Source organism: Choristoneura fumiferana, chromosome 11, assembly GCF_025370935.1.
Source record: "Choristoneura fumiferana chromosome 11, NRCan_CFum_1, whole genome shotgun sequence".
Lineage (NCBI taxonomy): Eukaryota > Metazoa > Arthropoda > Insecta > Lepidoptera > Tortricidae > Choristoneura > Choristoneura fumiferana.
Window position 1 is genome coordinate 8,357,733 of NC_133482.1, and position 19,983 is coordinate 8,377,715.

Sequence of the window (19,983 nt, forward strand, 5' to 3'; positions counted from 1 at the left end):
CGTACTGTACCAGTATATATAATTAGCATTGGAATTATTTCAATAAAAATAATTTACATTAGCCTTGGTTGGTGTTTTATTTATTATCTTGCGAAAGCTGAAAAAGTAGAATATACTCCTCGAAGATAAAACTCGCTACGCTCAGGGATTAACTCATGACACTCTCGCTACACTTGGAAGTTAAATCTGAGGCCGTATTGTCTAACGTTTCTGACACTCGCATACAAAAACTGTCATTTGATTGTGATCGCGAGTGTCAGAAACGTCATACAATACGGCCTTTGGAGTCCTTCATTACGCTCAGGATTCAATAGCGTGCCCTGCCCATCCATGGTAATACAGTGTTTTATCCCCCCTGGTGTACAAATTATCATTACTATTATTTATCAAGTTTAAATGTTTTTCCTCTGACTTATGTTTGACCGGATTTTACGTACATTTACCTGTATATATTTTTTAAGTACATTTACCTGTTAGTTACTGTTATCATTTCGAGTTTGAGGTTTGCACGTGTACTTAACTGTTACAGAAATAGAACGAAAAGAAAAGGGGTCTCCATAGAAGAACTCTATTCTTTACGTTTTATCTCAATGACTTTTAAACATACAAATCTTAAACTCTGAATGATAATAGCCATAATTATACTGCAAACCAACAATTAATTAATAAACGCTAGTCAAGCGAATCAAGTTTTAGGAAATTAAATTTAACTTTGGTTTATAAAGTTTTTATTTTTATTTTATGTATTTTTTTAATTGAACGTAAGTAATCAAAACATGAACGAACAAGATTTGAGTTCATTTTGTCACTATCAGAAAACCCGTTAGGGGTTTATGTAATAGTAAGCGAGTTACAGCGGTTCAGTACATCAATATTACCTAATCCAAAATACCATGCACTAGGTAAGGTAGGTTTAATGTCACTCTCTAAGCAGTATTTATGAGTGTTTTAAATTTACACTAAGTACTTTACATTATTTGTTACCAAGCTATGTATATTTTAATTTCAATCACTTTCCCTAACCACTCCTGCGCACGAAACACAATTTACACAATATTTCTCTGTTACACAATCGATTACAATGATTTACGTAAATTTCTACCTAACTACCTAATTGCTATTAAAACTCAGATTTACATGTCGTTATCAGAAAAACTAATTAGTAGCCTAGCCAAGACGATTTAAATTTACGATTTGTTAACTCGATAGTAATGTGTGCAGAAAACGAACGATAAAGCACCGCTGCGGGTCGAATCGGTTCTGCACACCGACTCAAGGCAGATTCAATATTTCTTTAGCTATACGCCAGTCATGAGCCATCACTGAAAGACGTTTTGAAGGTGCTTCTTTATTTGATGTTATAAACAGTTGTATCGATGGTTAAGTGCAAATTAGTGTTAGGTTTGGTCCTGCCCTTGTTGTGTCATGTTTCAACCGGTGAGCAAGTCGTTTTAATTGAAGTTTATTTATTCCATTCATTTCAAGAAAGAAAAAAAAAACTTTATATACGGTCCCAAAAATAACCACCACCAAACAGAAGACAATAATAATCATACATGTAACATATAATATGCACATTTATATTTCATTAAACATATAATATGTACAAGGTCTCATATGAGTGGAGGCCTATGCCCAGCAGTGGTACGTATATAGATTGGAATGATGATGATGATAATGATATCGCAATGTTGGTGACACTCAGCACGTGATAATATACAGTGGATACAGCAACGATGATTAGCTGTAGAGCCCAAATCCGAGCTCAACAACAGCACATGCTACACGATTATAAATGTTTATAATTACAGGACAATTATATATTATTTCTTACCAATTTCTACTTTCAGCCACGAAAACTAAATAGCATACCATTTCACGTAGATTAATTGTAAAGCGGCCTTGACTGAACTCTGGTTCTAAGATTAACTATAAATTGATTAAAAAAGGGACCGTCAAAAATCAGGCCCTATACTACGAACTGCAAAAACCGAAATTCTTATCTTGCCGTCCCGCTAACGCTAATATTATTTAATACGAGAGCGATAGGGACGGTACCATATAACACGAACTTCGATTTTCGAATTTCGTAGTAGCCCTCCAGCCACTGACTAGTTCTTCTATATCCAAGAGTATACAAACAAAAACCTTCACACGACATAAATTAAATAAGTCCCACTTTAGTTTGGCGGTGGCACGAAGACATGCTCAGAGAAGTACAGTGTTAGGTTTCGAATCCAGCCAACCCGGTTCACTCTAACTAAATATACTAGGGCACACTCTTCCCCAAACCCTTGATTTGGTCTTCTGAAAATCAGTAAATGACACTAAAGAACTTATTCTGCGGGTTATAAAAATTCTAGAAGAGCTCAGTGAGCCTCACAAGTAAATGCACAGATATTATATGTACGTATGTAAACTCTTTATTGTACAAAATGAAAGAAACAAACAGTACATACAGGTAACAAACTTTCAGCTAGAACGACAAAGGCGAACTTTTCCTTTTGAACTTTAAGGGATCTCTAACAGTCAACCTTTGAGTGGATGAGAGGAGCAATCAGTCAGGGACCGAAATAATGGAAGCTACAATGGTTCACTAATGTTTCACCGCAACTTTTTTGACCAAATTTCATTTCACAACCAACGTTTCATATACTTTCATTCATTTCACGAAAATGTTGTTCCTTTAGCACTATTTTTTTTGATAAAACCCGGTTTTAAATTTAGTCATACCGTACCCATTGTATGTAAAGTCGACGTCAAAGATATCTTTACACTTTAGTACCTTGTTCACTATACGCCTTCGGTCAATTTTATACAAAAGTTCAAACTTGAAGTGATAGCAACAAGGTATAGTAAAGTGAAGCCGTGGTGGCCTAGTAGTTTGACCTAACACCTCTCAAGCAGAGGTTCGTGGGTTCAAACTCCGGCGGTAATTCAATGGTATGTGTGAACTTCCCAATCCGCACTGGGCCCGCTTGGTTCTGAGAGGAGGCCTGTACCCAGCAATGGGACGTAAAAAGGCTGGGATGATTATGATGACGATGATGAGTAAAGTGTAAACATATCTTTGACCGCGACTGTACCAACAATGGTTAGCTATCAACAGTGTTAAAGGGGCTGAAGGAGCTCGAACGGAGTGGTGCTGGCAATCAAACAAAGCTTCGGAGACAGGACTAGTTTGTTAGTCAAGATTGCGAGCAAAAACGGACACTTCCTTATAAAATAGGTCAATAATAATAACAACCATAAAGCAAACTACAATGCATAGAGCTAAAGAGTAGACAGTGACTGGTGCCATTCATTATACAACCCAGCACAAAGCGGGACTTTTCTGCTCTAGAGCAGAAAAAATGTATGAAAATCCTTTATTGCATTGTTTTAGATTTTTATTAATTGCACCACCAAAGAGTTAACACAAGTAATTTTGCTATAAAATTAGCCTGCACAGTGTAAAAAAATCTAGTGTTAGGTTGCTTCACCTGACGGTCTTATGAAATTTAACAGATTGCGTACAAAAAATTGTAGCTACCAACCCTACCAAAAACAGTAAGTAGCCGTATATTTAAAAAAAATTGTGTGTTTTGTTGGCCAACCTGGCGCCCATCCGAAATTTGACTTTTAAAAAGATCTGCTACTGGCTACTAACTCTGCCAAAAAAAAGTAAGGATTAAAAAAACTAATAAACGGCAACCTTGCGAATTTTCCGTGGACATTTTTTGAGAGTGCGAATGTAAGTAAACTTACAAGAATGGAATCATCGAGTGCTAGTGATATTTCTTTCCTATTAATTGTTCAGCATGAGTTTTTTTTTCGTCTACTATTCCTGTAATAGTTGAAAGAAAAGCAGATTATGCACCTCGCATTAAGTAATTTATATTGCCCTCGTGCTTTCTAAAGCCCTCGCTGACGCTCGGGCTCCAAATTGGCACTCGGTGCAATAATAAATAACTTTCTGCTTGGTGCAACAATCTACTATAACATAACAAACAACAGTCGTTTTTTTTCGCGCTGTCATCGTTCATCCACCATTACCTCTCATATTTCGTTTTCTAGAATTGTTTTACCGTACAACGGCAAAACCTACTGACACTGGCAAATTGTCCTTCAATGGACAGAGCCATATTTTATTAATAATAATAATATTATCAAACAACAGCATGTGCTACGAGGAAATGGAATGAACCGCACTATTTCATTTTTAAAAGCCATTTATATACATTATTAAAGAAATGTACGTACATACCACTTCCCTTTACGAATCGCATGTCGCATTATAGAAAATGTATTTATTTTGAATCAATTTAAATGGATGGAACCATAATATGATTCATAAAATCAATTTGATTTAATCCATTTCGCGTTCAGGTAATAACCCTTTTAGGATAGGATATACTTATAAAATAAAGTTAGTCGTGGCAACTACAGAACACATCGTACATATTTAGCTCAGAACGAGATGTACGTAACGTACCTAGCAACTTTTTATGTACCTATCTATCTGATCTGATTCGGGTCTTTCAGCGCAAATCACATAAATATAAGCTTCTAAATCTTACTCACATGAACTTTAATAAATGCTTTTTTCTGTTTTTTGTTCAATTATTACTATTAATATATAAAATCCATAAAATAAAAAAATATATGATCATGGGACACTTGATAAAATAAAAAAATATATGATCATGCTGCCGCCCCCCCCTCCAGGCCTCCAGCGCCTACAAGGGGGCGTTATTGCCCACATTGGGGAAGACTGCTTTAACCCGCTTTTCTAGTTTCCTGAGATACCTGATATCTGATACCTAATACCTGAGCTGTTCAAGGGAAAAGATAAAACGAACCATTTAAGTCAATTCAGGCTTGTTAAGTAAAATGTTCAAATTAAATTGACTTAAATGATTCGTTTTATCTTTTCCCTAGAACAGCTCAGGGATTTGATCAAATTGCTAAGAGAAATGATGAAATCCATCGGCCATTGCCATAATGAGGGCTATCGTTTTTTGTCTCACTAGATGGCGCACTGTTGCGTGAGGTTTTTAAGTATGGCTTTCAAAGTCTGTTATTACGGGCGTGAAAACAAAGTTTAGATTAAAATCATATTTAATACACCTTAAAACCGTACCATAAAAATATCGAGCATGCCACAGTGTTGCATAGTCCCCGTTTTGTTCGGAAAAAAGGGAGGACAAAGGTTTCCGAAAGACAAAACTGTCTCAAAACACAGACATTCATTGCCCCGGAACGCATATTTGCCATAATTAATTTCAGATATTGCAAAATATTCACAAAATTATTCTAATTATAAATAAACCCGCGTAGCTCACCCAAAAACTATGAGATTTGACATTTCGGAGATCTCACGCTACACTAGCGCCTCTAGTGGCGAATTCATACGCGATAGCCCTCATTCTATCATTCCCCTAGAACGGCTCGGAGACTTAATCAAATCACTGAATTCCGCAAGGGAAATGATATAACGCAATGTTTTTTTATCATCTCCTGGACTTGATTATATCCCTGAGGTATTTGGCCAAATCCCTAATTCTGTTTAGGAATTTGATCAAATCACTAGACGTGTTTAGTAAAATGTTCGAATCTAGTTGACTTAAATAACTCGTTTTATATTTTTCCTAAAACAGCTCAAATCCAAATTGCTAAGGGAAATGAAGAAATCCATCGGCCATTGCTATAATTCTATCATCCCTATAACGGCTCGGAGACTTGATCAAATCACTGAATTCCGCAAGGGAAATGATACAACGCGATTTTTTTTTATCATCTCCCGGGACTTGATCATATTCCTATCATTTCCCTGCGACACATACACAAAAAACAGGATCGGTATATGCGGGCCGGTAAAGTGTAGCACCCACGCGTTTCATCATTGTCATTTTATTGTTTACATTGACAAAACAAAAATTAAATATCGATATTTTTTTTTCATATTCTAACTATTAAGGCTGCGGCTCCTCTGAGGCGGAGAGGAGACGTGTTGGGATCGAGCAATTCCTACACGTCTGATGATAATGAGGCGGATACGAGATGTTAAGATCGCGGGATCGCGGTGGATGCGGAAAGCACAAGACCGGTCTGAGTGGAGAGCCTTGGGGAGGCCTATGTCCAGCAGTGGACGTCTTTCGGCTGACATGATGAGCCCATTAGGCTGTGCTTCCACCAGAGATGTGCGAGAATGTGTTGCGAGGGATGTGTTTGTCATGAACCAAAACAGAAACGATCCATTTACCTATCCTCGCTCAGCACAGCTCTAGTGGAAACAAAAAAAATGCTTCGGAGAGAAGCGAAACACGTGTCCGGGATTTTGTTTATGGTTGTGGTGGTGGTGGTTCTCTTGGTGGTGGGTTACGTTTGCGTTGGTTAATTACGTTTTTTATGTGGAGGGAGGGCGGGTTAAATTACATGAAAAAACATTTTTTCCAACTCAAACGTAGCTGTTTCGCACGACTTGGCCTCAATACTTGGCGGAGGAGCAAGACAGATATTCCATTGATTTTAACATGGACCTCCACAAAGTAACGCCTGAATGTATACAGTACTAGTGGAAACAGTTCGTAGCAGCGAGGATTGGCAAGTCCCCACGCATCGTCGCACATCTCTCGTAGAAGTGCAACCTAAATTACCCCTCGTGAATTATTCTATATTATGTCCATACAGAAGTCTTGAAGGCTCACCCGGCGTGGAAGAGGCTGGCGGAGTTCGACTGCGGAGACAGCGCTGCGGACCGCATCATTGGCGGCCTCAACGCAGCCCTGGGTCAGTTCCCTTGGGTCGTGCGCCTCGGATACATAAGTAAGAAAAAGATTCATCATCACCATCATCATCAGCTGGAAGACGTCCACTGCTGAACAAAGGGAGGCCTTAGTTAGAACGTCACAATGGCGCTAGTATTATTTCACGAAAGACTTTTTCACGAACGACATTATTACGAAAACTTTATCTCTAAAAATCTTAATCACGGAAAGACTTTTTCACGAAAAAATATATATCTATAAGTATATCCCGCTACACTGGCCCCACATCCAAGGGCCAACTTATTCATTGTAAAACAACATAGGTAATCAAATAACAAAATCAATTCTCCTCTTTTGTCGCTGAAAGATACCTACCTATATAATTTTTTTAATAACTAAGTTTTAGGGTGAAGCTAGACGAGCTAATTTTTTTGAGTTGAGAACCGCTGATCTAGTGAGCTGCTAACGTCATTTCGTAGTTCATTAAATTGAATTTCTGAGAACCAAGGAAACTTTCCTTAATGCAATGCTACTTATTCATCACCCACTGCGGATCAAAATTTCTACAGAAAAAAAATCTATCACCAACTGTGGAATGTTTTCACAGAAAGTGTTCGAGACATCGCATTTTCCGCGAATAGCCCAACAAGGACAATCATTAGGACACTTAGGCCTGTTTTTGTTTTACCCCTCAATTTACCTACTATCCTACTAGTCCCGTCCTACTATATATATAATTATAGTATGTATTTATGACACTTAGGCCTGTTTTACCCCTCAATTTACCCATCCTCCTAGTCCTATCCTACTATACAGGTGTTGATTAAATAACTGAAAACCAGAAATTAGTTTGCTCAGAATCGATTACACTATATTTTAAATCAGGTTATGTATGAGTTTTAAAATCCCTTTTCTATTATGCCCAGTTTAAAAGTTCCGAATGCAACATGCGCCAATTAAATATTTAGCGAGGTTGCATACTATTTAGATAATTTAACATTGGCCACTTATCTGTCAGTTCGATTTTCTTTTAAAAACGTCGAAGCACAACCTAAGAGCACAACTGACAAATACACATTATGAGTGTAGAATTATATGTGCCTATATACTAGCTAGCTCTTGCCCGCGGCTTCGCCCGCGTGGAATCTCGTTATCGCGCGCTGTTCCCTCGGGAATTCTGCATTTTTCCGGGATAAAAAGTAGCCTGTCACTCTCTGGCCCATAAACTATCTCTATGCCAAAAATCACGTCGATCCGTCGCTTCGTTTCGATGTGAAAGACGGACAAACATATGGGTGAAGACCAAAAAGTTGCACACCTTTAAAGCTGCGTTAGCACGTATTGTTTTATTTTCCATTAAATTTTTCCATTATGACACGAAAATTAATCATACATTTGTATACATTTGTGCTAACGCAGCTTTAACGCTGTGCAACTTTTTGGTCTTCACCCACATACAAACATACACACACACAAACATACAAACACACAAACTTTCGCATTTATAACATTAGTATGGATATACATATTACCTAGTGCCATACGCGAAAATCACGCGTCTTCGTGGATGGCACTAGGTATAAGTATAATAATATTAGACAAAATTAGACATAATGACACATGTCTGTCTGTCTATCTGTGATATCGTAGCTCTTAAACGGGTGAACCGATTTGAATGCGGTTTTTTCATTTAAAAGCGGGTTTTCTAGCGATGGTTCTTAGACATGTTTTATCAAAATCGGTTCAGCCGTTTTTGTGATATTGAACTTTGAAGTCGCAATGTCGTTGGTTATGTCCGATCAAATTGTCACATTTATCTGTCAATGATTACTAGTGTGCGAATTGTGTCGGCGTGTCGCATTCTAGTAGTAAACCCCATAAAATGTACCTATCATTAAGTGGTGAAGCAGGCCCTTAGTGCATTGATAAAATTTATGTGATAATAGTTAGGTATCTGTAATAATGTCTTCTTGACAATAGATCTGAACTTTGTATCCGTTTCATTTGTAATTTTTTTGGAATTTTATTATAAAAACGTATGCAATTTCCCAGAAACGACAAGGATGTTGTTTTTCCATACTTATTTCAAATTGATTGTTTCTTTTAGACGCAGACGAGCCAGATCCGGACTGGATGTGTGGCGGAGCGCTGGTCACCGACCGGCATGTCGTGACTGCCGCGCACTGCCTCGCCAACCTCGACGTTGGCTACGAATTGTGAGTAAAGGTCTCTTCCCACTACACCGTAGCATACCATGACCGTAATAGGAACGTGACAGGTAAAAATATATTATTTTTATTGAAAAGCATGAGGATAGCCAACTACACAATTCGTAACCAACCGTCGCCGCCGCGTGCGATGTAAACTATTAGCAATCAATATAATCAACATTCGACCTCCTATTAGGATAAAAGTAGACTCCGATCATAATTACGAAACATGAGACCTTATTGTCTTACGAACTCGGGATCACAATCGTTTTCACGATTTCTTTCTGGCACACGGTATAAGACGAGGCTACCCTCGTCTTATTCGTAGTAAATATAGGGCCTGCTAATGTGTAATGAAAATGTTAGAAAGAGAAAGAGATGCAAATGAATGAATGAATGAAAAAGTATTTATTTGACATTATTTTTTACATAGGTTTTTTGCACATAGCCCTGCAAAACTGTTTACACAGTTTGTCTGCAGGATTTACACAGTTTGTCTGCAGGATGGATTAATGCAATTGCGAACGTCAGCACGTTAGACACGGCCTCTGAGGTCATAATTATTTGCCTAACGCGAAGGCACTCACAATCACAACCACCATGTCTGTCCACCCTCATCCAATACCATTTGACAGAAAGTAAAGCGAATGCAATTCTAAGCGCGTTTAACAATATGAGCTCAGTGTTTTTGAGAAACCAATTTCCTTAAAATAATGATTTCATTTATATATGGGAAAAACCACCTTTTAATTGATTACACCAAAACATTGACGACATATAGTACGCTGAAGTACACGTAAATCGGATGATTTATACATACAAATTATCACTTTTGACCAGTTAGAACATGACTGGCATAATTTAGCTAAAAGCTGGTTTATTGCACAGTTTTCCTTATTTACCAACAATATCTAACATTTTCATTACACATTAGCAGGCCCTATATTTACTACGAATCAAAATTTGAACTTCATATCTTGCCATCCCCCTGACGCTAATGTGTCTGACACGCGGTAGGGTGTCAGTCAAGCCAAGTTCAACTAGTTCAAGCTAACATAACTGGCGAGTGGCGAGCAGCACCGTGTGTTACACAAACCATTTGGAGCCACTTTTTACCCCCTCATAACTCAAAAACTATTTCACATAAATATGTCAAATTTGGCTCGTACTTACATATAAAGACTTGCGAGACGGTTATTAGATATTAACGTCCAAAAATCGTCATTTTTTTATCACTGTTTGACCTAAGTATATAGATCAAAAGTCTAACCTAGTTCCAGATGTCCTAGAAAGTTCAAATTTGGCATCCAGGGGCCACCACGCTCTCTTAATACGATTCAGTTTAGGCTCTAAGCTGAACTGCATCACTATTTCGTACCACGACCACGACGTTACTTTTGCGATTCAGTTCAAGCACGGTTCAGCGACAGGGATACAGACATTTCCATTCACTCACTTCAAGCGGTTTTCGTACCATGACGCTTAACTTGAGTGGGAATTGAATCGCTTCAGTGTCAAATTTAGCGATTCAGTATAAGTTACACACATTCATTTTGGATCGCTTTTTTTCAACTAATGGTAGGACCCCAGATAGGAAGTTGGGTGAATACAAAGGAATAAATTAGAAAGTAGTAAATTGAAAATACAAACTGAAATATAGATGCACAGAAAAAACAGAAAAATAAGACCAGCACTGGGAATCGAACCCAGGTGGACCATCAGTGGTGTAGCGGTATAGCACGCAGTACGGAATACCGAAGACCTGGGTTCGATTCCCAGTGCTGGTCTTATTTTTCTGGTTTTTCTGTGCATCTATATTTCAGTTTGTATTTTCAATTTAGGTTTTACGGGATGACCGTAAAAGTAAAAATTTTGAATTGAAATAAAAAATACGAAAAGATTCCAAAAGTAGTAAATTTTTAAGTAGTAAATTAGAAAGTAGTAAATTTTTATTATTTTATTACTTATAATTTTTCAATTAATTGACTCTATTAGGAAGGAACACTTTTAGTGCCTATACTTACTGAAGTGCCTGTAATGTCAGCTGCTGTAGAATCAGCAATCAAAATTGATGACAGCCGGACTTTATGTGGATTTTAAGGTCTTCGCGTGAATATACATACGAGTATAACGAGTGGAATACCACCCTTATTTTTTTTTATTAAGCGAAACATATTTATAAGCAATCAAAATGATGACAACCGGTCTTTATGTCGATTTAAGGTCTCCACGTGAATGTATAACGAAAGAAATACCACCCTTAATTTATTTTTAACCGAACATATCAGTTTTTGTACTTATAACTACGAGTACCTACTTATAATTAAGAGTATAGCCGACTTTCGTATTTATTACGTTACTAACTTTTACCCGCAGCTTCGCTCGCGTGAACCAAAAACAGTTCAAAGAAGCAAGCAATTAAGCAAGCACGAAAGTAAGAAAGCAAGCACGCAGGCAAGCACGCAAGCAAGCACGCAAGCAAGCATGCAAGCAAACATCTAAGCAAGCTTGCAAGTGAGCATGCTTCGCTCGCGTGAGCCATAAAGATTTCAAAGAAGCAAGCATGCAAGCAGGCATGTAAGCAAGCATGCAAACAAAAAATCAGGCAACCATAGTCTCAAATGTGAGAAAAATAGTGCAAGCAGCATGCATTTAGGGCTGCATTCAAGCATGCAAGCAAGTTGGCAAGCAAGCATTCAAGCAAGCATGCAAGTGAGCATGTAAGCAAGCATGCAAGCAAGCATATAGGCAAACATGCAAGCCAGAATGTAAGCAAGCATCTAAGCAAACTTGGAAGCAAGCATGCATTCAAGCGTGCAAGCAAGCATATAGGCATACATGCATGCAAGCATGCAAACAACAAATCAAGCAAGCATAGTCTCAAATGTGCAAAAAATAGTGCAAGCAAGCATGCATTCAAGGCTCTATTCAAGCATGCACGCAAGCATGCAAGCAAGCAAGCATGCAAGCAAGCAAGCATGCAAGCAAGCATGCAAGCAATCATGCAAGCAAGCATGCGAGCAAGCATGCGAGCAAGCATGCAAGCAAGCATACAAGCAGGCATACAAGCCAGAATGCAAACAACAGATCAAGCAAGCATACTCCCAAAGTTGCAAGCAAGCATGCAAGCCAGAATGCAAGCAAGCATGCAATCAAAAGATCAAGCAAGCATACTCTCAAAGGTGCAAGCAATAATCTAAGCAAAGCAAGCATGCAAGTTATTTAGTTTAAATATTGATCACTTCGCTCGTGTAGATCATTAGATACAGCGGTTTAATTGATTTCTGGGATTTTACAAAATTCCCGTGGGAATTCCTGATAATTATCGTGGTTTTCATTGACGTTGCATTAAAAACAACTATCCCAAATTTCATTACTCTAAGCTCAGCGTTTGTTATTTCGAGATTTTATCCCTATCCCGTGGGAATATCGGGATAAAAAAAAACCTATGTTTTATAAAGAAAGAAAGAGTAACAAGCATACTCACTCACTCACAAACTGTCGCATTTATAATATTAGAAGGATAGGATAGGATTGACTGACTGGGATTTAGAGTTAAACATTATTTTCATCTCTCCTGTTCGGAAAGTTTAATTTTCATGGATAGATAGCCGGGTGGAAAATTGCGTTTTCATCTCTAAGGTGGAAACTATTTTTTTTTTTTTTACGATTAGCCACGGAGTCGAGTTACGTCAATGACACATTTTTTCACGTTTCGGCCTGGCCATCTAGATACACGTCGTGACCAAGGAGCTTATATACCTACAACACTGGAGGTTGAACGCCGAACATCCGTTTGAAACAAGAAATTTGACTTTTATTATGTCACGAATAATATTCCGTCTCTTTCTTTAGTTAGGTTAAGAAAGAGATGGAAGTCATTCTTGAAATGTGAAAGAAAGAGATGGAATATATAAATAAGTAACAAAGGTCAAACTTCTTCGTTCGGCGTTCAACCTCCAGTTTTGTACATTTATAAGCTCCTTGGTCTTGTCGTGACCAACTCGATTTTTTTTATAGTCGGACGTGGCAAGTGGCCAGTGCGAAAAGGTTGGAGGTTGGATATCAGTAAATTTAATTTATTATTATTCTCTTCTTTTTCGTAGTTTACTTTCCTCACAGTCGAAATGAAAAGTAGAGTGTCTAACTCGGGTGAAATGGGTCACTTTCCACCCTCGGTTATCAATCTACTATTCTTTGCTTACCCGCGACCTTATGATAGCTAAGTTTATGCAAGATATGCGTATTCATGCAGTTTCTCCACCTCCACACTGTAAGAAAACACACAAACCCATCTATCACCATCACCACAATACAGTGACGCGTTTCGAACTCAACCAGAGCTCATCTTCAGAGCAACACAGCCGCAACACCATACTACCAGATGTTAGATGTGTTGCTCTGAAGATGAGCTCTGGTTGAGTTCAAAACCTGTCAGTGTATTGTGGTGGTGGTGATAGATGGGTTTGTGTGATTTGTGTGTTCTTACAGTGTAGAGGTGGAGGAACTGCATGAACACCCATATCTTGCATAAGCTTAGCTATCATAAGGTGGCGGGTGAGCAAAGAAATCCTTTTAGTTTATTTACTCTACACAGTTGACATCCAAATATAAATAAACTTTTTTATTTTTCAATACGACTTCCCAACTGAAAACAAGTTTTTTTTAATGTCTATTTATGCAGTTTTTTTGTCACTAAACCGATCGATGACGGTCCCTAAGAACAGAGGGAAGTCTCCCTTTTACCTTATAATATCAGACTTGCACCTTTCTAAATGTGCCACCTTGTATGATGATGACTGTATCTTCTAGCATCTCCTTGTCTTTCCTTAACTTCTATGTAGGTAAGGTAATCGTACGAGGGCTCGTCACTGTCAAGTAATTGGCAGCTTCAATCTTATGTCATTACATTAGCTATAGAGATGACAGCAGGGTGCCTTCTATTGGGCATTAGCCTGTCGAGCACTCGGACCTTTACCTTATATATAGTAGGTATAGGTACGAGTAATCCAAATGACGCGGATGCAGAAGTTTTTTTAGTCGATTTGAACTTTTTTTTGCCTACACGGGTGCAGTGCAGTCACCTCCATTAATGTTTATCTGCCTAGCGGAGCATGCAAAAATATCTGACACGTCCTACCAGCCCTAGAAATAGAATCTAGAGGTGAGACGTATTTACTGGAATAGGTTCTGGCTAGGACGCGTGAGTACGCGTTCCCGCCCGCGATTCTTTTAGCGTACGAGTATTTAGGAGTACGGCGGCTGACAACGTTCCGTCAACTTGAAACAAGCATTTATATACACTTTTTTACTGAAAATTTTATAAAAATTGCTGACAGCCCTAAGCCCGTATTAAGATGCAGGGAAGTTTTTAGTCGGTATTTAATATAAGTTAAAATTAAAAAAAAATATGAAGTGTGAAGACTGAACTATGACGCGGAATTCGGTAGTTCGATATTCGTAAAACTACTAAAACTAGTACGGTTTATACGCAATCACGGGAGCGCATTTACGGGAATCATTTTGTTTACGCAATGAGTCAATGAGTTAAGTACTCGTAGATACTCGTGGACCTAGTCTTTGGATCTAGTCTTTTTGTGGACGCGTACTCGCAAGACTCAGTCCGCGTTTTGCCTAGTACGTCTCACCTCTAATAGAATCGTGTCAGATATTATGCACGCTTTGTTGTATCAGATATTGGTGCTGGTACTAAACATATTACGGACCGTTATTTTGCTGTCTGTTGGTTTACAGAGCCTTCATTCGTATGGGTGAGCTCAACACAGAGACAGACCCGGACTGTCAGCTCGCAACGTGCGCGCCGAAGGTCCAGGACAGAAAGCCGAAGGTCATCAAAAAGCATCCAGAATTTAACAAGCCAGCCTTCCACAATGACATAGCTATAATCGAGTTAGACAAACCGGTAGAACTGCACGGTAAATATAAAGCCTTTGTCCATATGATGACGTGGTGTGGTGTCCGCTGCTATTTAATCATCATCATGATCATCACATCAGCCGTGGTACGTCCACTGTTGGACATTGGCTTCCCCATAGACTTCCAGTTGCCTCGGTTGGAAGCGGCTTGCATCCATCGTGACCCCGCGACTTTAACCAGGTCATCCGTTCATTGCGTTGGTGGAAGTTCTACGCTGCGCTTGCCGATCCGCGGTCTCCACTCGAGAACTTTTAGGCCATCTGTTCTCCGTGCTGCCTGCCCATTGCCACTTGCCATTGACCCTTGTTCTTCTACGTATCTCCTCATTTCTGATTCAATCCCGTAGAGAAACCCTAAGCTCTACAGTGCTTTCATTCTAGCATGGTGCGGGAGCATTAGTTTTATTGACTCAAGTTTCGACACTTTGCCTCTCTAGTCTTGTGATACTGACAGCTGTCTATGCATGCTACAATGAAAGTACTGTAGCTGCTATTTAATGCTTGTCATTAAAAGGCATGCCGCCAATAACTGCCACCGCCATAGCCCTACGAGAGGTGACATATTACATTACGATTTCATATACATTACTGACTGATTGGCCGTATTGCCGATCGCTCTGGCGCTCGGGATCGCATTCACATTCTACCATCGTCCTACATCATGTGAAAGAAATAAGTGGTGAAGACGATCGTGCATGATTCCGAATGCGTTAGATTAGTGTGTGATATTTTTTCTGTTAATTAGAAAGGTTATTCCTATCGATAAAAAAAGTTTCAAGCGTTTCTAAAAAATTTCCCGTCCTTTTATGAACATCATATGAAATACCTATTGTAACGGATAACTCACGTCTTAAATCTAATACTTATGATTAATTATGACGAAATACTAATTGGAATCATCCTATATGCAGCGTGAGCGTGACGTCAAATTGATGTCTTTTTTTTTTAGAAAAATATGGCGCTGTCCATTGGAGGACAATTTTGCCAGTGTCTAGTAGATTTTGCCGTTGTATGGAAAAAAATCTAGAAAACGAAATATGAGACGTAATGGTGGATGAACGATGACCCAAATTGAAGTCCAGCTACTATAATTAAATACGTAATGTAAAATATAAATGATAAATAATATCATAATTAATGAACAATGTCCTATTTCTGGCGCTGACTGTTTCATTGTAAAATCATGTAGGTACCTAACCGCAAAGATTATATTTAGTACTAATTTGAATAACGCAGGATGAGATCATAATTTTGTCTCTGTTACCAAGAGCAAAGGATCTCCCGTTCCCTCCCGGATCCTTCATGTCTTTTTAGAATTTCGTCTGCATGGGGCTTAAACAAAAAATCTTGTTTCACAGAATACGTAGCCCCGATCTGCCTCCCGAATACCGAGGAGCAGTTGGCTGAGATGCCGCTTGGCGAGCTGCTGACCGTGGCTGGTTGGGGCAAGATGAATATGACCACTGAAGAGCGGGCACACATACTCCAATATGTCCAAGTGTGTATTATTGTGGATACATTGCCTTGTAATTCAATCGCCGTACTACTCGGCCTATAGTGAGAGAAGTATTTGAGGCTGTAGTCCCGAAGGCTTCCACAAAGAAGACCCCCTAAAATCTCAATAGAACTCAAATTCAAATTTCGAAAGGTCAGCACTGGAAGCGACGGCTGTCCCGGCTAATACTGGGGGGCTACTACGAAATTCGAAAATTGAAGTTCGTATCGCACCGTCCCTCTCACTCTCGTATTAAAAAATTATAAGCGTCAGCGGAACGGCAAGATACGCGAGGTTCGATTTTTGCACTTCATATAATACGGTATTTGACTATTTTGTGTATGTTTTATAAATTAAAACTACACAATGCCTGTTATCGAATAAAAAAACAATTTTTAAGCTACCTTTACAAATAACAGAGTTATAAAGGTTTGAAATTTAAGATTAGACAGAGAAAGACATACTGGCATGTGACGTCACACGCCAGTACTGCCATACTTGCTGCATAGAGAAAAGCGTTTGAGAAAGAGACAGGTATATAGATTTTTCAAAAAACTACTATAAATCCAATTTTCAAAAGATTTAAATTTTCTTTTCGCTAAACACTATTTGTATATCTATTTTCATAATAATATTAAGATATGGCAAAATCAGGAGTAGTCAAATACCGTATAGTATAGGGCCTGAGCATGTCTTCTACAGCTAGGGCTAAGTTGTGACGGCGCAACACTATCAACGGCATTTGCTGTCAAAAGTGACACCTGTCGCTTACCATCAGGCGATCCGTTTGCTCGTTTGCCCCCCAAATAAAAAAACTTACCTACCAAACAAGTAATGTTTTTCGAACAGTCTCTTTTGCCTTATTAAGACCTCCTCTCCTCATTGTTCCAAGACCTCCAGAATTCTAAATCTGGTGCTGCTAATGACCATTTTAGTAACAATTTTATTGTGACTATACTTGAAACGTTTAGGTAATTAACTAAATGTAAATATAACAAACTTCAGCTGCCAGATTTGATACATTCAAGGATTTTAAACATTTTACTTATCTATCATTGAAATTTCGATACAGAAATGTAAATGTTTAGATAGTTTAATGGGGGAATTTCAATATTTAAGTCACCAATTGACGCTGTTTTGTTTACATTTTGCTAAATAGGTACCTCTTAGGTACCTATCCAAACCAAGTATTAACTTCGTCCTCACCTATATCTGCTTAAGTGGTAGGTGGTAGATTTTTTTTGACATTCGTAAATTGAATAGCTTGAATTTAAAGATATTTTGACTTTGACTCTGAAAAATAAATAATCGACGAACCTACGGCTTCGGTTAACTACATATTTCATATGGAATTTGCGATATGTAGCACGGCCGTACAAAAACAATTTATACCTATTTATAACCGCGACTAAACAAATACTGATTCAGAAAATAAACGCAACATTTTACCTTAGATATACATTACATTTGGTACGGAACTGTTGATTAGGTACGCCACTTAATATCGAAAATTCCTTATAAGTACAACTGAAATATCAACGGTAAACAGATCGAAATCGCAAAATCCCGGAAGTCAGAATGTCAATAATTACTAGTTAAAAGACCTATTTTAAAAAACCGGCCAAGAACGTGTCGGACACGCCCAAAATAGGGTTCCGTAGCCGTTACGAAAAAATTAAGTAATATTTTTCTAAGGATTTCGTATTTTATACGGAATCTTCCAAGTTTAGGTATATTTAATACCTTAGGCTGCTATTTACTCATAAACTACTAATAATTCTCAAGCAAACTTAGCCGTTATAGTTTTCCTTAAAATTTTGATATATTTACTACCATTCTGATTTTTTTCAAATTTTTCCACTCACTGGTTTAGATTTTAGAGGGGAGGGACGACGGTCGATTTTAATGAAAATTTGCACTTTAAAGTTCAATATTTCGCAAACAGATCACTGAATCGAAAAATCGTTTTAGCAACCCCCTAATGGTTTTAAAAGACCTATCCAACTATAACCCACACTATAGGGTTGAATGAGAAAAAAAAACACCCCCCCCCTACGTTACGTCTATGGGAGGTACCATAAAAATTTTTTTATTGTTTCTTGAATTGTACTATTTTGTCGGCATAGTTTATTTATATATCTGTGCAAAATTATACAGCTTTCTAGCATTGATAGTCCCTGAGCAAAGCCGCGGACGGACAGACAGACAGACAGACATGGCGAAACTATAAGGGTTCCGTTTTTGCCATTTTGGCTCCTTAACCCTAAAAAGCCGTGGTGGCCTAGTGGTTTGACCTATCGCCTCTCAACAAGAGGGTCGTGGGTTCGAACCCCGGCTCGCACCTCTGAGTTTTTCGAAACTCATGTGCGGAATTACATTAAAAATTTACCACGAGCTATTCAATGCTGCGTGCGAAGTTCCCAATCCGCACTGGGCCCGCGTGGGAACTATGGCCCAAGCCCTCTTGTTCTGAGAGGAGGCATGTGCCCAGCAGTGGGACGTATATAGGCTGGGTGAGACCTATTTTTGATATGACCGATGTGCAAACAGCCGAACATTAAAATATCGAATGTTATTTGACCGAAAGATTAAAATCCCGAAAGTACACTCATCAAAAGGCCGTTTTGAATATTTCAAAGGTAAACCTATTACTAATGAGTCAAAGGGGGGATAAAGGTAGGTACTACCAAGACTTTTTTTGAACATGAAACTACCGTGAGACTTACTCATTTTAAATGATAACAAAACGGAGAACTCACGTCTGTACCTAATCGAGTTTAGCCCGAAACGTGAGTTAATTGACTTCTAATTAATTGTTATTGATTGTTTTATGGACTAACGTCTGTAATAAATATATCATTTCATTTATATGTGTATAATAAAAATTACTCACCTATTTAATATAAAATCCGTACCTACTAATATTATAATGCAACATTCAGTAACTGTTCTCTTCACGCTTAAACCTTTGACCTTTGAATCATTTTTAATAGAAGATTTTTTTGCTGACTTTACTTTTTTGTTGACTGTACTTGCATTGTCATCTCAGCTACATTTCCGTACCAAATTTCAAGTCAATGCCATTAACCGTTGAGGAATTCCGTCTTGCTGAAACGATCCTGGCCGGACTACAAGAATGTCAATTCACTACCAGATTAATGTATTTATGTCACGCAATTTATATAAGTATGCCAAATTTCAAGTCAATCCAACCACTGGATTTAACCCGCACATATTACATTCAAACATACATACATTTGGCAAGTTAAATAAAAGCTTGTAATCTATATTAATAATTTCGTCAAGGGGTAGGTACGGTAGACTCGAACGAAATGCACATCAAATTGAAGAGCGTAAAAAATTAGTCAATCCGAGTCGACAACTTGTATGCGGAAAATTCGGATTATAGAGTATTTTCAATATATACTTGAATAAATTACTAAGTATATAATGGCGTTGCGAAGTAAACATGTCAAAGTCACCACATCAAAGTGGCGTTAGTGTCACGTCATCACGTGTCACAGGTTTGCATTTCGTTCTCCATTGTGACCTCTTAAGGGCCCCACACACGGTACGATTCGTCGATTTTCATC

The 19,983-nt window shown here is 38.3% G+C and overlaps 1 protein-coding gene across 2 annotated transcripts in view; it reads left to right on the forward strand.

Moving 5' to 3' along the window:
• Window positions 1-1,224: 1,224 nt before the first annotated feature.
• LOC141432677 (venom protease-like) overlaps window positions 1,225-19,983 on the forward strand; it is a 29,429-nt gene continuing 10,670 nt past the window's right edge. Inside the window, exons 1-5 of one of the 2 annotated variants that reach the window (XM_074094381.1) lie at window positions 1,225-1,437; window positions 6,673-6,807; window positions 8,857-8,965; window positions 14,714-14,895; window positions 16,254-16,393. In XM_074094381.1, the coding sequence (XP_073950482.1) occupies window positions 1,377-1,437; window positions 6,673-6,807; window positions 8,857-8,965; window positions 14,714-14,895; window positions 16,254-16,393 (627 nt within the window). In that variant the 5' untranslated portion in view covers window positions 1,225-1,376. The remainder of the gene's footprint in view (window positions 1,438-6,672; window positions 6,808-8,856; window positions 8,966-14,713; window positions 14,896-16,253; window positions 16,394-19,983) is intronic. The other variant, XM_074094382.1, reaches the window with a different exon arrangement.